Genomic DNA, 14,720 nt, shown 5'->3' with positions numbered 1-14,720 from the left:
GCAAAGAGAAGCATAGAGGTACTAAAATGTAGGATTCCATTAACAGTCCCCCTGTGTTGCTACCTAGGCTCACCAACCCTCCTGCTGATTTACAGGATGTTCCCTATTCCTCTTACTTTGAAATGCACCATCCTCAACTCTACTTTGGTTGTGATCTGTTCTGTGGTGGACCTACATTTTGGGGGCCCTGAGGCTGTCATGGGGCTCCCTTTGCAACCGGCAATGATGTTTGTGTAACCACTGTTATCTTCTTCCATAGGGTTGTTCCACGGCAGATCACCACACCTTTACAACACCTGTGCTGCTAACTCGCAAACTTTGGGGTTGTTGAAATATATACAACAAAAAATAAATCAGTTTGAGTCGTACGTTTACTAGACACCAAAAAACTTAAGCAATGTGGACTGAAGTCGATTCTGGGGCCCCTCTGGGATTAGGGAGTCTAAAGCTGAAGCGTCCGTAGTTTCATAGTAAATGTGCCCCTGGGTCTGTTTACACCACAGCCCCTATCTATGCAACTCGGCTCAGAAGCAAATCCCACCAAGTTCAATGGAACTTAATGCTCTGGTTTAGGTGCATGGAGCTTAAATAACAGCCTTAGCAACTGCGGCAACCCTTCCAAGAGCTTGAGCTCGCTAAAAAACCACAGCTTCTGCACGCTAAGGCAATTCTTAAAAGTAAAGAGACCCCTGACCATTAGGTCCAGTCACGGACGACTCTGGGGTTGCGGTGCTCATCTCGCTATATTGGCCGAGGGAGCCGGCATACAGCTCCCGGGTCATGTGGCCAGCATGACTAAGCCGCTTCTGGCAAACCAGAGCAGCACACAGAAACGCCATTTACCTTCCCGCCGGAGCGAAACCTATTTATCTACTTGCACTGGTGTGCTTTCGAACTGCTAGTTTGGCAGGAGCAGGGACCGAGCAACGGGAGCTCACCCCACCGCGGGGATTCGAACCACCGACCTTCCAATCGGCAAGTCCTAGGCTCTGTGGTTTAACCCACAGCGCCACCCGTGTCCCTAAGGCAATTCTTACAAACTTATTAATATAAAAAAGAGTTAGCCTTAAAGTGGATCGGCAGCTGTACTCCAGAGGAACAGAACATACTACCCAAGTTAAGGTAATAATAAAAATCTGGCTAAATGGCTCTATCGCATACCCTTGGTTAATGCGTGACAGAGATACAGATCTACTTAAATGTCTATGCTTCATAGCAGGTCAGTCTGTTTTGTACATCTTACCCTGTGCTGGTGTCTTCTCTGACTGCTAGCAGATCTTCAGGGCTTCAGGTAGAGAGAGAGGTCCTCCACTACCTGCTTACAGGGATCATTTTTAATCGGTGGGGGAAAGGACCTGACCCTGGGACCTTTCACATGCACCATGGGCTCCACCGGAGAGTCGTGGCCCTTTGGCAAACGGGACTCAATTGATTCAGCAAAACAGCTCCACCAAACAGCTCCAGCTAATGTATGAAAATTATTTCTGCATTCTGCCCTTTATTTGTAGATCTCAGGCAGTTCACAACTGTCCTGGAAAAAGGGAGATTTGGATCTTACAGAGCCTGAATGCTTTTTCAATAGAATCCAGGCCTAACACTTAGGACATGCTTGCAATGGGTGAATTGCCAATGATCTAACATACCCGACAACATTTCTCTGATGAAAATAGGGGCATCCAAATCCACCATCATCATCGTTATTCCCCTGCCCATCTGACCCATGCCCATCTTGCCCCAGTCACTCTGGGCAGCTTCCAACATACCGTATTTTTCGCTCTATAAGACGCACCAGACCACAAGAGGCACCTAGTTTTTGGAGGAGGAAAACAAGAAAAAAAATATTCTGAATCTCAGAAGCCAGAACAGCAAGAGGGATCGCTGCGCAGTGAAAGCAGCAATCCCTCTTGCTGTTCTGGCTTCTGGGATCGCTGCGCAGCCTGCATTCGCTCCATAAGACACACACACATTTCCCCTTACTTTTTAGGAGGGAAAAAGTGAGTCTTATAGAGCAAAAAATACAGTATATAAAAACAAAACATTTAAAAATTCCTGTTGCCTTCCAGTGCCTTCTAAAGCTGTAGTTACTTATCTCCTTGGCTTGGGGGTTGCATAACTCCATACCCTTCCAACATTTCTCAAAAGAAAATAGGGCAATCCTAAGGAAAAGCGGGACAATCTGGGATCAGATCAGAAACCGGGATAGCTGCTGTAAATCCGGAACTGCCCTTGGGAAATGGGGGCACTTGGAGGGTCTGATTCAATCAGGGGGTGGGCTCTTAATGAAATCCACGACTCTCCCAATTTCTCGCCATATTTTTGGGGAGAGGTAACGGCACTCTGTACGTGTTCAGAGGCAACCCCCTTCTTAATAAGCCGCTCCAACACGGCTGAGATTGGAGGTCTCAAAAAACAAAAGTAGAAATTAAATTAAAACAGAAGCAAAGTAAAACAAGAGAGACTTGGGACTTACCCACTCGGCCAAGAGCTGCTGTCCTGACTCCTCCTTGTCCTCCTCTTGCTCCTGGCCCTGCGTGTCGTCCCCGGAGCCGCAGCTCCCCGCAGGGGAAGGGGCCCTGGTGTCTCGCCACCGGCTCTCCATGCCGGGCTCTGCCGTGTGCACGGGGGCCAGGGGGGTCAGGGAGCACCTGGGGCACAGGTCCCCCTCCGCGGCCCCAGAGAACGGCGCCTCGCACAGCAGGCACCGCTTGGACTTCTTGCTGTGCTTGAGGGGCTTGTCTGCCATGGCCGGAGGGTGGAGGGGGGGCCACGGTGCGGAAGAGCAAGCGGAGGGGAACAGAGGAAGCGGGAGGAGGGGCCAAGCATGCTGCGGCCTCCCACTTCCTGGCGCTGCACCCCCTTTGCAGACCACAAGGGGGTGACATTGCTCACTTGCGGACCAAGACATTTCCTGCTACATTGAAGTGAGCTGCAGAAGTAGCTGCTTCAGGGCCCTTGGCTACCTTCCCCCTACTGGTTTGGAGGCCCATTGCACAAGTCCTAGGGAGCAGCTCTGCTTATACGAAGAACCCTGAGAAATAGCCTTTTCTTTGTTTTTTTAGGCTCGGTCCTTGGCGTCTTTCGATTAAAATAATGGAAGCTTGCAAGGCTGCGAACGATTCTGCAGACTTGTAGCCTTGGTTCCGGAGGTCTGACACCGAATAAGCACCTCTTTTAATGTTCTCAAGTACAATCCGGGCATTAAAGAACCAGGTGGAAGCTCGACTCGAAAGTATGGCCCTGGGATACACGCCAACTGCTCCTATTTATCGGGGATTGCCCCGTGTTTAATACCTGGGCTGTTAAATTGTTCTTTCTGTTTGAACATGGGATTTTTAAAAGGTTTTTTTTGTGGTTTTGAAAGGCAAATTCTGTTGGCAGAAAATGGTCGTTCTTCAGGCTGCATCTCCCTCTGCACGGTCTCTAGGAGTTAAATCTCAGAAGAGGCAGCTGCATCTTGTGATCTCATGGGTATTAAATGCACGTGCACGAACGGCCACTTCATACACAGCAGCAGCCAAGATAAATTCTGAACTGTTGATAGTGTGAGATCGTCGTTTCTCTAGAATGCTTTTATCCAAAGATGACTTAACACACCTCTTGCCTTGTCAGTTACCGAGGACCAAATGAACCCTGCAAATCCAGTAGTTTCAGCACCGCCCTGGGCAGATCTTTTGATATATTAGGGATTTTAAAGTGCGTCTCACTTCCATTTGTGCCATGTATCATGCTGCAGGGAGCTGGAATGGATGGCCTCTTATGCTGGCCTGCTTTTAAGGGTCCAGGATTCCTGCTAGCTGTCACATGGAGACATTTTCATGGCAAGAAACCTCTCTTTCCTGGTCATGCTTTTCCAGCTAGCTTTATGCTGCCCCCTGCTGTTTTTATTGTCTTATTTTATTCTTGGTTGTATGTGTTCACTGCAAGCTGGGGTGGAGCCGTTGTGCAAAAGGCAGGGTAAAAGTATGCAAAAGGAGACATATGACGCAGAGTCGTGTGTGGGGCTTGGGAACAGAGAGACCCGGGTTTAAACACCTTCTGCTATGAAGCACTGAGCTGGTGCCCTTGGAGCAATCACCAACTTTCGATCTAACTGACCTCTTAAGGTTTTTGTGAGGATAAGGTGGGGAAGCAGGAAGGACCACGTACGCCACCATGAGCTCCTGACAGATCAATGCCTGTAAAGAGGCGCGTGACCCTCTGGCATCCTTCCCCAACCTGGTGCCCTGCTGGTGGTTTCCTACTACAACTCCCATCAGCCTCAGTCAACCTCTGCATGCTGGGAATTGTAGTCCAAAACTCCTGGAGGAAGCCTGACTGGGGAAGGCTGCCGTACTTGGCCGGTACAGAAGCTGGTGTGGTACGGCGGCTAAGTTTGGACGCTGGGCATTCCCTGGTTCAAAGCCGACATTAACCACACACCCAGGCATGCTAGATCACCTGCGTTACCTTTCAGTCCCCTTGATCCTGGACTACGTTACAGAAGAGTTGCCACCTGACCAGGGATAAGTGGTCTGCCCTGCTGCTATGCCTTTTTTGTCCTGCATAGAGATCAGCACTTACAGATACCTGGAGACCGTGCTGCTGTTAGAAAGGTGTCAATAAAGTAGACAAGCCTACCTTACAGGGGTGTTGTAAGGGCTGCTAAGCATGGATACAAAGCTCTTTGGGTGCGTAAAAAGTATCATGTAGTTTCTAAGTTGGGCTGCAGAATTTACAGTGCACTCCTATGAGTGTCTACTCAGACGTAAGTCTCACAGAGTTCAACATGGCTTACTCCAAGGAAACCTCTGTGGTTCTCATAGGATTTCAGTCTTAATTATATAACCTTCTGATTTAACGACAAAACGGGCCTCAACCAGGCAGCAGATTAAGGAGAAGTAGCATTGTTTTCAATCTAAAACCAAAGCTAATGAGGCGCCTTCCTTTTCTCTCACCAGAATGGTGTCTGCAGCACAAGCCTGCTTCACAACTGTGTGTGTATGTACTAATACATATTACACCTATCTGCAGATTCAATAAATTAATAGATTAAGATTTCATAATTCAAGTGACAGCCCCAATTCTAAATATTATTTACGTGTACTTTGCAGAGACACAGCATGACAAATGTCATAAATAGCCTTCTCCTTATGGGTAGGTAGAGGGTTGGTCTGCCATAGCCTTCTCCTACAAGTGTGCTGAGCCAAACAGTTAGGAAAACTACCAACAAAATCTGTGGAAGCCTGACCTAGGGAACGTGGTGTTTCTTAAAATTTGTTCCTTGTGGAAGAAGCGAAGGTGTGGAATGAGAATGTAAACAGAAGTTGTGAAAAGAGAAGGATTTTCAGGACAAATTTAGGAGCAGAATTCCACGGTAAAACTATAGAGTGCATTTATACAATTCTCAGTGAGATTTTAACATATTCATTCAAATAGACTGGGATGCAGCACGAGTTTAGCATTCGCAGCAGACTCAATGAATCTGCAACCAGAAATTTCAATTGTTTGTAATGGTTGTAACCAGATGGGTCTCATTAGCCACCAATCGCAGAGAAAATGTTGCAAGTAAATATAGGGTTGAAGTTGGCAGGAAATTCTCCAGTACAAACCTTGTTGAAAGGAACAGGAGCTGTGTAAGAGAAGTATCTCATTTTTTTTCAGTGGGGCTTGTGCAGAAAACTCTAGCTATGTACAAAGCAGCAGCAGAAATCCATCATAAAAGCATCAAGTAGAAAATGTATTTTGTAAACAGGAGTGTCCATCCTCAAAAATATATTTGAAACAGTGATCTTCTTTGAACTTTTCACCAGCGTCAGTAGAAGAAACAGCCAAAGGCAACCACCACACAGAAGAGGGTGTCCTGCAGAAATGACAAGGAGAACACCTCCGTGAGCGAAAACAACCTCAGAGGCAAACAAATTCATGACTTTGGGAATCTGGTGCAGTAACAAGCATGATGGAAATTTTCTTCTGCAATTTTTGTAGGTTTTACACATGAGAACATCAGGACACACGGTTTTTAAGCAGCCTTCTATGGGTGATGCATGGCAAAAGCAGCAAGTCACTTACATTCATGAAAATATCCTGAGCGTAGTTGTCTGTGTCTGAATCCCAGAAGCACCGTGCAGCCATGCTGAAGAAACAAATGATGAACCGTCCATTGACAAAGAAAAACATCAGTTGGTGATAATCAGCCGCATTTCGAGACTGTTCATTCCCTTGATACGCTGAAAATGCTTCCCCAAAATCCCCCCCGGGGAGGGGACCAACAGGGATAGAAAGGTTGATCCCAAACAAGAAGAGGACAGTTTGGTTGAACATAATGAAGTCATTGGGCTTGCGGAACAAATTTGCTTCTGCAATGGAATTTCTCTTCCCTCTCCACCCCCTTGCATGCCTACAAAATTTACTCTGGAGGGCTGCGGGATCCCTCAGAATAGATTTGAGGGGCATGCAGGGGGTGGAGAGGGACAGTTCAGTTGTGTGAGTGGAAGCTGTTTTGCAGGCAACCCAATGCCTCCAGCTCTGTGGTGGTGAAACCCAGAACCACCATCTGGAGACAAAAAAAGTGAGAACAGGCATGGAAGCCCTCCAGGTGAAGTGAAGGAAGGGAGAGTTACCCACACCAAACATGCTATCACTACAAAGGTGTTTCATTTGCTCTGAATGTTGGGGGTGTGCTGTGCAAGTCAGAATACATTAAGTCCCCAGAGGAATTGTGTAAATTTGTCAATTGTAGAATGCTCGGGATAAATATGAACCCTCAGATTTCACAATTTACAAAGGCATACACACACACACAACAACAACAACAACAACAACCCACAGTGCAAAATATTAAGAAATGTGAATGATTTGGTGGGAAGGGAGGGAAGCCTAACTTACTTAACTCCTTCGCCTCTCTGTTCTCCGATCACCACTTGCACCACCATTTTATATCGGTGAAAACCTTTCTCTAGAAAGAAAGATGGGGAAGAAAAAGGATTGGGGAAAATTGAAAGATTTCACAGCTGTATATTGTCACACCATACGTTTGGCCAGATGGAAGAACATCAGCAAGGGTGGGTGGGTGTGCCCAAGAGAGAGAAAGGGTGGGTGAGTTGGGCAGGAAGATATAGGAAGAAAAAGGCAATTACTCTTGGCACATGCTCTTACCTTTTAACTTTTCCAGGATCGTCTCTGATAAGGATTTGGTGAGCTGTGGGATCTCTTCAGGGCTGTACTGCACACTGGCCAGCTCCTCTTTTAACACCTCATGGATACAATCTTTCACCGTAGAAGGGCGGAATCTAATAGGAAAGAATGGCATAACAGTGCTTACAGTTATATCTCCTCTCCACCAGTATAACAAGTAACTGGAGTCTGGGATGTCTGATTCGGGACAACTCCCAAGGCGCACATCTTTGAGAGGATGAGTCACACTCAGTTTACATCTTCATATGGTTTAAGCCTTCAGGGGCTGTACCACCTGAGAATACAGGTGTGAAGAAGGGCCTTGACTGATGGCATTCCTATACAACAAATGAACAGACACCCAGCACATGGGAAAACAACTACCATATTTTTCGCTCTATAAGATACACCAAACCATAAGACGCACCCAATTTTCAGAAGCCAGAACAGCAAGAGGGATCGCTGCGCAGCGAAAGCAGCGGTCCCTCTTGCTGTTCTGGCTTCTGGGATAGCTGCGCAGCCTGCATTCGCTCCATAAGACGCACACACATTTCCCCTTACTTTTTAGGAGGGAAAAAGTGAGTCTTATAGAGCAAAAAATACGGTAAGTATCAGGTCATGGCTGGAAGGCTTAGGATGCAGGATATGTGCTGATGCTCAGTAGTTCAGTGACTGGGAACTAAATGTATGCCAGCTTCAAGTCAACATAAGAAAGGATCTGAAAGTTCTTGAAAATACAGTGGTACCTTGGTTCTCAAACTTAATCCGTTCCGGAAGTCAATTCCAATAGCAAGGTGCACTTTCCCACAGAAAGTAATGCAAAATGGATTAATCCGTTCCAGACCTTTAAAAACAACCCCTAAAACAGCCATTTAACATGAATTTTACTGTTTAGCGAGACCACTGATCCATAAAATGAAAGCAAAAAACAATGTACTGCAGTCGCACAATCAATCAATCAATCAATCAATCAGTAGCTGAGCTACACAGTAACAAAACAAAACAAAAAAGCAAGGTAAAGGTAAAGGGACCCCTGACCATTAGGTCCAGTCGTGGCCGACTCTGGGGTTGCAGCGCTCATCTCGTTTTATTGGCTGAAGGAGCCATACAGGTTCCGGGTCATGTGGCCAGCAGGACTAAGCCGCCTCTGGCGGACCAGAACAGTGCACGATAACGCCGTTAACCTTCCTGCCAGAGCGGTACCTATTTATCTACTTGCACTTTGAGGTGCTTTCGAACTGCTAGGCTGGCAGGAGCAGGGACTGAGCAACAGGAGCTCACCCCGTCATGGGGATTTGAACCGCCGACATTCTGATCAGCAAGTCCTAGGCTCTGTGGTTTAACCCACAGCGCCACCCGTATCCCTGCAAAATGCAAAATACATAGCAAAACCAGAAAGACCTCAGGTTAACACTCAAATTGGAGCACGTTTGGCTTCTGAAAAAAGTTTGCAGACTGGAACACTTCCTTCCGTGTTTGCGTTCCAAATTGTTTGAGTGCCAAGGCGTTTGAGAACCGAGGTACCATTGAAGTTAAGTGGTTTCTAGCTGTACAGGTACAAAAGAATATGGAAAAATTGGTTTTTAATATGTAAAAATTTAAAGTTATAATATATCAAGATTAAAGATTAGGATTAAAAATGAGGGAAAGGAATTGTTGGATTAACAAATTGAATTGGAATACAAAAGAGGGAGGTATGAGGAGGTCCGGGAAACAAGTAAATGTAAAAGAAGTGATGAAAAGATGGAATTGTTTTTAACTGTTTTTTCTTTTTTCTACTTTGTATTTTTCTTTTTTATTGTTAATTTTTTATTAATGTGATTTTTCTTCTTTTGAAACTTTAATAAATATTTTTTTTTTTTTAAAAAAGAGAACCGAGGTACCACTGTAAAGGGATCGAGGGGGATTTATAGCCCCTGGAAGAGTGATGCCTGCCGGCCTCCAAAGAGGGATGGAGAACCTGGTGGGCTCCAGATGTTGGACCCAGCAAGCCCCGCCTCGCCGCCTTGAGCTCCCTGCAGGGCGGGGGGGGGGAGCGAATAAGGGAGCGAAGGGGCCCATTTCCCCCTATGGGGGGGAGGGGCGTGTCTGCTTCGTTTTTGCCGGCCCCTCCCCCTCCCGGCCACTGACTTGTGCTGGAAGGCGGGCCGCAGGCTGTAGGTGCGGGCCGGACCCGAGCCGCTGTGGGGCCTGGGACTGCGCCGCGGAGTCGCCTCCCGGGGAGACGACGGGGTCTGCGCCGGAGACTCCTCCATGGCAACTCCCGCCGCCCGCTGGGGAGAAGCCGGAGCGCGTCGCCTTGACGACGGCCCATTTCCGCTTCCGGCGCCGCAGAGAGCCAAGGAAATTCCTAGAGGGGTCTTGGCGGCGGCCCATATCTGTTTTCGGAGCAGAAGAGATCCAAATAAACGGCTAGAGAGGTCTCAACGACGGCCTAGTTCCAGTTCTGGCGGCGCAGAGCTCCAAAGAAATTCCTAGAGAGGTCTTGGCGCATTTCCGTTTACGGAGCAGCAGAGAGCCAAATAAATTCCTAGAAGAGTCTCGACGACGACCCATATCCGCTTCTGGCGCCGCAGAACTCCAAAGAAATTCCTAGAGGGATCTTGGCGGATTTCCGTTTTCTGAGCCTCAGAGATCCAAAGAAATTCCTAGAGGGGCCTCGACGACGACCTATATCCGCTCCTGGCGCCGCAGAGATACGGTCAGCTCTACGGTGAACCTTGACGCCACGCCACTTCCGCTTCCGGCACCACAGAGCTAGAAAGCAATAGAGCAGCCCCTGGAGTGGAACTTCTTTAAAAAGCCATGGAGAAAGTGTGGACGAGGGACTTTTAGCCACCTCTATGCAGAAAGCAGGGCTCTGGTTTTATTATGGGAGCAGAGAAGTGCCTCGCCAAGACACTTCGGCATATCTCTAACAGAAGACTCCTCTGACCTTTGCATCATAGATATAAAAAACTTCAGAGCCGTGCGACTTCCGATTTTTAAATGGAACTATTCCCGTCTCGCCCCGGTCCCCCCCATAGCTGTCAAGCGTCCCTTATTTGGAGGAACAGTCCCTTATCCCAGCGCTGTGTCCCGCTGCTGTCCCTTATTGATGGATGTCCCTTAAATTTCCCGGGTATCAAAGGAAGCAGCTCCTCTCCCTCCCTCCCTGCCAGCCAGGAAGGAGGGAGGCTCCAACTGTGTTGCTTGGCTGCCCGGCCCACCCCCCTCCGGCCTCCTCTCACCAGCCTTGGCCCCCGGTAGCCCCTCACCGCTGGGACTGGCGGGAGCCTCGGGCCCTTCCGCCACCATCCTCCTCGCGGCTGCCAAACTGAGCGTCTCTGCCTGGGGCCTCCCCTCTGCCCGTCACCGCCGCTCCCGCTAGGCCGTACTGTGGCTGTGCTGCCGAAGGACCCGGATGAGATGGGCAGCCTGGCATGGCCTGTGAATTGCTGAGGAGCCTTGAGAGGAGAGCGAGGGCAACCAGAGAAAGCAGTTCAGAGAGAGGAGGAGGTGGAGGCGCAGGCAGGTGTTCCAAGGGCTACAAGGGAAGGACCGCAAGTGCTTCTCCCATAGATTTGTAGTGGTAGACCAGCATAGATGGTCTGATCTGCGGGTTTACTTTGGGCGCTATTCCCCCCTCCCTGCCTCCTGTCCCGCCTGATGGAGCTGAGAGCTGCAGATGGAGCACGAGAGAAAAGATACAGAACTGCAGCAGCATCTTCGTAGCTTAGACTTCATTTTGCCCGAAAAGTGGTTGCTGCTTGTTACAGATTTGAAAATAAGGGACCAGCAGCCTCGAAAATAAGGGATCAGCAGCCAAAATAAGGGATTTTAGTCAACCAGCTGAAATACAAAGTTAAAAGGGACCAGATAATTTGGGAGAGCAACACTGGTTTTTAGCCCTTTGTTTCCAGAGGTTGCTGCTCAAGACACCAGCTGATGAAACACTGCAGTTAAATAACTACAAGCTGCAACCACTTTTTGCGCAAAACGAAGTCCAAGCCACGAAGATGGCCAGCTGCTTCGAGAGGACACATAGGTCAGCCTGTGCAATGTCATAAATCTGACATTCGAAAGTGCAACATTCAACTGTTTCCGTCTCCTGGGAAATTCTGTTGCTGATCTGAAAGCTGCCATTCAGCAAAGGAAATAAGTGTGAAGCTTCTGAATGGGAACTTCTCAGGACGTCTCTGATACTGTTTGTTTTGAGCTGAATCGAGACAATGGACTCATCTTCCCACAATAGGTGTTAGTCAAAATATTAAAAGCTTGAAAGCTTGTGCAATCCTCTGTAAAGAATGATCACTGTATTTTTTACATATAAACTTGGGGCTCCTCCAGACACCCTTTTTATATTGCCTTCTTGATGATTTAGGCTCACAGTAACGTGGTCTCGCTTTCACTATATTTTGCACCTGCGAAAGTTTTGGGGTGCCCAACCTGCTTCCTTTCAGTTAGGCATGATCAGAGTGCAAGGACACATCCCAGCCAGTCACAAAAACTTAGTATTCAGCTGCAGTTTTGTGCTAGCTCACAGAAAGATTAACACTAGCACAAGGGGATGTCCCCCTTTCCTCTGACCCCTCTGCGCTCCCCCCACCACCCCCAAATCTGCTCTGGAGGGTTTGGAAAAATTTCCCCTACAACAGATTTAGGAGGTGCATGGGGGAAGGGGGGTGGCGGCGATCTGTCCGTTGTGCAAGGAGAAATATTGATGGATCAATCTGTTCAGCCCTGTGTTGGATACAGCTGGGACCAGTGGCGTAGCGTGGGGGGTGCCAGGGGTGCCGGCCGCACCGGGCGCAACATCTGGGGGGGCGCGAGTCCAGAGGGAAGGGACAAGAAATCAAGGCTTGTTTGGGGTGGGGGGGTCGCCGTCTCCGTTTGGCCGGCCCCCCTCGAGGAAGCGGGAACCTCTCCAAGGCGCAGCACGCCATCGGTGGAGGGAAAAGAGCCACGCAGCAGCAGCAGCAAAGCCGGGAGGAGGAGGAGGAGGAGGCGCTGCCTGCCGCAGGATCCGATCCGAGCCTGCTAATCGCTTGCTGGGAATTAAGCGGCTCAAAGAGGCAAAGGAAGAGGTGGAGCCGCTGGCCCGGCCGGGAGGAAGCTGGAGAGAGCAGCGCGCCTGGGCGCGGTGAGGTTGGGTAGGTGCGCCCTGGCTGGCTACCCACCTCCCGGGCTCAGTGCCTCCATGACCCCTCCAGCGGCGATGGGAGAGATCGGGGGGGGGGTCTGGAGCAGCCCTGGCTGGCCTGCTCCTGCTTCTCCCCCGCCTCCTTCCCATTGCCGGCGCCTTGATCTCATCCGGATCAGGGACGAAACACGCCCATCCTTCGCTACTCCTTGTTGGGTCACTGCTTCATTTCTCCAGGGAGAGAGAGAGGAGAGGAAAAGTGCCGGGGATTGCCAAGCGCGCGTGATGCAAAGGGCCTGCCCACGCGCAGGCTGAGCTCCACGTGGCGGGGGCAGAGGGAGGCGCTCTGCACATGCTTAGGAGGCGCTTGCTCTTTCCGAAGAAGGACCTGGCTACTGGATCAAGGCCACAAGGGCCCATCTAGAGTGGCCAAGCAGACGCGTCAATGAGAAGCACTCAAAGCAGGACCGGGGCACAAGAGTGCTCTCCCTTTCTGCTGTTTCCAGGGGGTGGAAGCGTCGCTGCCTCGAACAGTGGCGTAGCGTGGGGGGTGCAGGGGGGGCCGGCCGCACCGGGCACAACATCTGGGGGTTAGGGTTAGGGGGCGCAAATCCACAGGTTAGGGGGCGCAAATTACTTGCCTTGCCCCGGGTGCTGACAACCCACGCTACGCCACTGGCTGGGACTGGCCCACCCATGAGGCAAGGTGAGGCAACTGCCTCAGGCAGCAAGATCCACAGGGGCATTTAATCCGGCTTCCAATGAATACAATGCCTGTTGCTATCCAGAAGCTGGATCTGCCACCTCTTGGTGAATAGGATGGGCTGCTGGTCTCTTCTCTCCCCTAGGGAGGAAATGGCAGGGGCTGCCCTCTGGTGTCTCCCATGTGTGATTCAGAGTGGACGCCTTTCTCCCCTGCGATGGTCTTTGATTCCTGTTTCAACCATCTGGTAAGGCTGATTTGTAAACCTGTATGAAATACAGTGGTACCTCAGGTTACATACGCTTCAGGTTACATACGCTTCAGGTTACAGACTCCGCTAACCCAGAAATAGTGCTTCAGGTTAAGAACTTTGCTTCAGGATGAGAACAGAAATCGATACGTTTGACAAAGTATCATGGAAATTTCTAAAAATATTATTAGACCAGATGGACATGGGAGACCAAATTACAAGAGGGCTAAAAGCAATTTATGAACAACAAGAAGCAAATATAATAATAAATAATGACACGACCAATTATTTTAAAATACAGAAGGGCACCAGACAAGGGTGCCCACTTTCACCATTATTATTCATTTTGGTTTTGGAAATATCAAACCAAGAAATCAGACTGGATCAAGAAATAAATGGAATATCCCTAGGAGAGAAAATATACAAAATAAGGGCATTTGCAGATGGTTTAGTCTTAATGGTGGAAAACCCAAAGGAAAGCATAGCAAACGCTCTAGAAAAAATGGGAAACTTTGGAAGAGTCTCAGGTTTTGCTTTGAATAAAGAAAAAACGAAACTAATGGTAAAAAACATGGGAGATCAAGAGAAAAAGGAACTGGTAGAAAAATTTGGATTACAAATTGTAAAAAGCGGTGCTTCAGGTTAAGAACAGTTTCAGGTTAAGAACGGACCTTCGGAACGAATTAAGTACTTAATGCGAGGTACCACTGTATACTCGGAGTCAAGAGTGGATTTCATGCTCTTTATTCAGCTCATAGTGGTGAGGAGGAATGGAAATTCCCCCAGAATGTCTGCTTTATATACATAATTTACACAATGGGCCCCACGTGATTGGCTAATTCCGGGATTCACCTGTAGGCCAATCAGGTTGTGGATTCACTTCCACCTGAAGCTGGCTTGGGTGGCTCCTGTGGACCAATCAGACTGCTTCATTCTGAATCCTATTGATCGAGGAACAGTCAGACTGCTGCATTTTGGATCCTATTCAACTCAGTACATAACACTGTATCAAATGCTCTGTCACCCTTTCCTTGGATAAAAACATATTTTTGTCACGCCAGCGCTGGAGGAGGAAGAAACTTAAACGTGTAGCAGAGTCCCCAAAACTCTCTTCCAGCTTCTCTTGCCGCTGCAAGGCTGCTCCATCACAGACACCCGGCTCGTAAATCACCATGGCTGGCTGTTGCAATACCGCTGCACTGGCACAGAGACTCTCCAGGTCCTCCTCGTCCTCCTCCGGCATTTCGGCACAGCTACTCCTCCGCTCATTCATAGCAAACAGCTGATCTCCAGCCCTCTGCTCAGCCTCTGGAACCCATCGGCGCAGCAAAAAACAGTCTGCGCCCATAACTTGTTGCTCCAGTGCCGGAGGAAAAAACTTAAACATGCAGGAATTTTATCTCCTGGATCACTCTGCAACACATCTGCAGCATACATCGAAAGCGCTTGGCTTTCTGCAAAGAATCCTGGGAACTGTAGCTTGTTCAGCATGC

At 48.8% G+C, this 14,720-nt stretch overlaps 1 protein-coding gene across 2 annotated transcripts in view; it reads right to left on the bottom strand.

Annotated features, from left to right (window-relative positions):
* PCYT1A (phosphate cytidylyltransferase 1A, choline) overlaps positions 1 to 9,466 on the bottom strand; it is a 40,171-nt gene extending 30,705 nt beyond the window's left edge. The window contains exons 1-4 of one of the 2 annotated variants that reach the window (XM_081007513.1): positions 9,283 to 9,466; positions 7,135 to 7,268; positions 6,865 to 6,934; positions 6,049 to 6,112 (exon numbers count right to left, since the gene is read on the bottom strand). In XM_081007513.1, coding sequence (XP_080863639.1) covers positions 6,049 to 6,112; positions 6,865 to 6,934; positions 7,135 to 7,268; positions 9,283 to 9,407 — 393 coding nt within the window. In that variant the 5' untranslated portion in view covers positions 9,408 to 9,466. Of the gene's footprint in view, positions 1 to 2,470; positions 2,812 to 6,048; positions 6,113 to 6,864; positions 6,935 to 7,134; positions 7,269 to 9,282 lie in introns of those variants that run through there. The other variant, XM_081007511.1, reaches the window with a different exon arrangement.
* Positions 9,467 to 14,720: the final 5,254 nt, after the last annotated feature.

The sequence above is a fragment of the Podarcis pityusensis genome (assembly GCF_964106645.2).
Source record: "Podarcis pityusensis genome assembly, chromosome: 5".
Lineage (NCBI taxonomy): Eukaryota > Metazoa > Chordata > Lepidosauria > Squamata > Lacertidae > Podarcis > Podarcis pityusensis.
The sequence above is the reverse complement of the archived record's forward strand: the minus strand, read 5'-3'. Positions and strand labels throughout refer to the sequence as shown.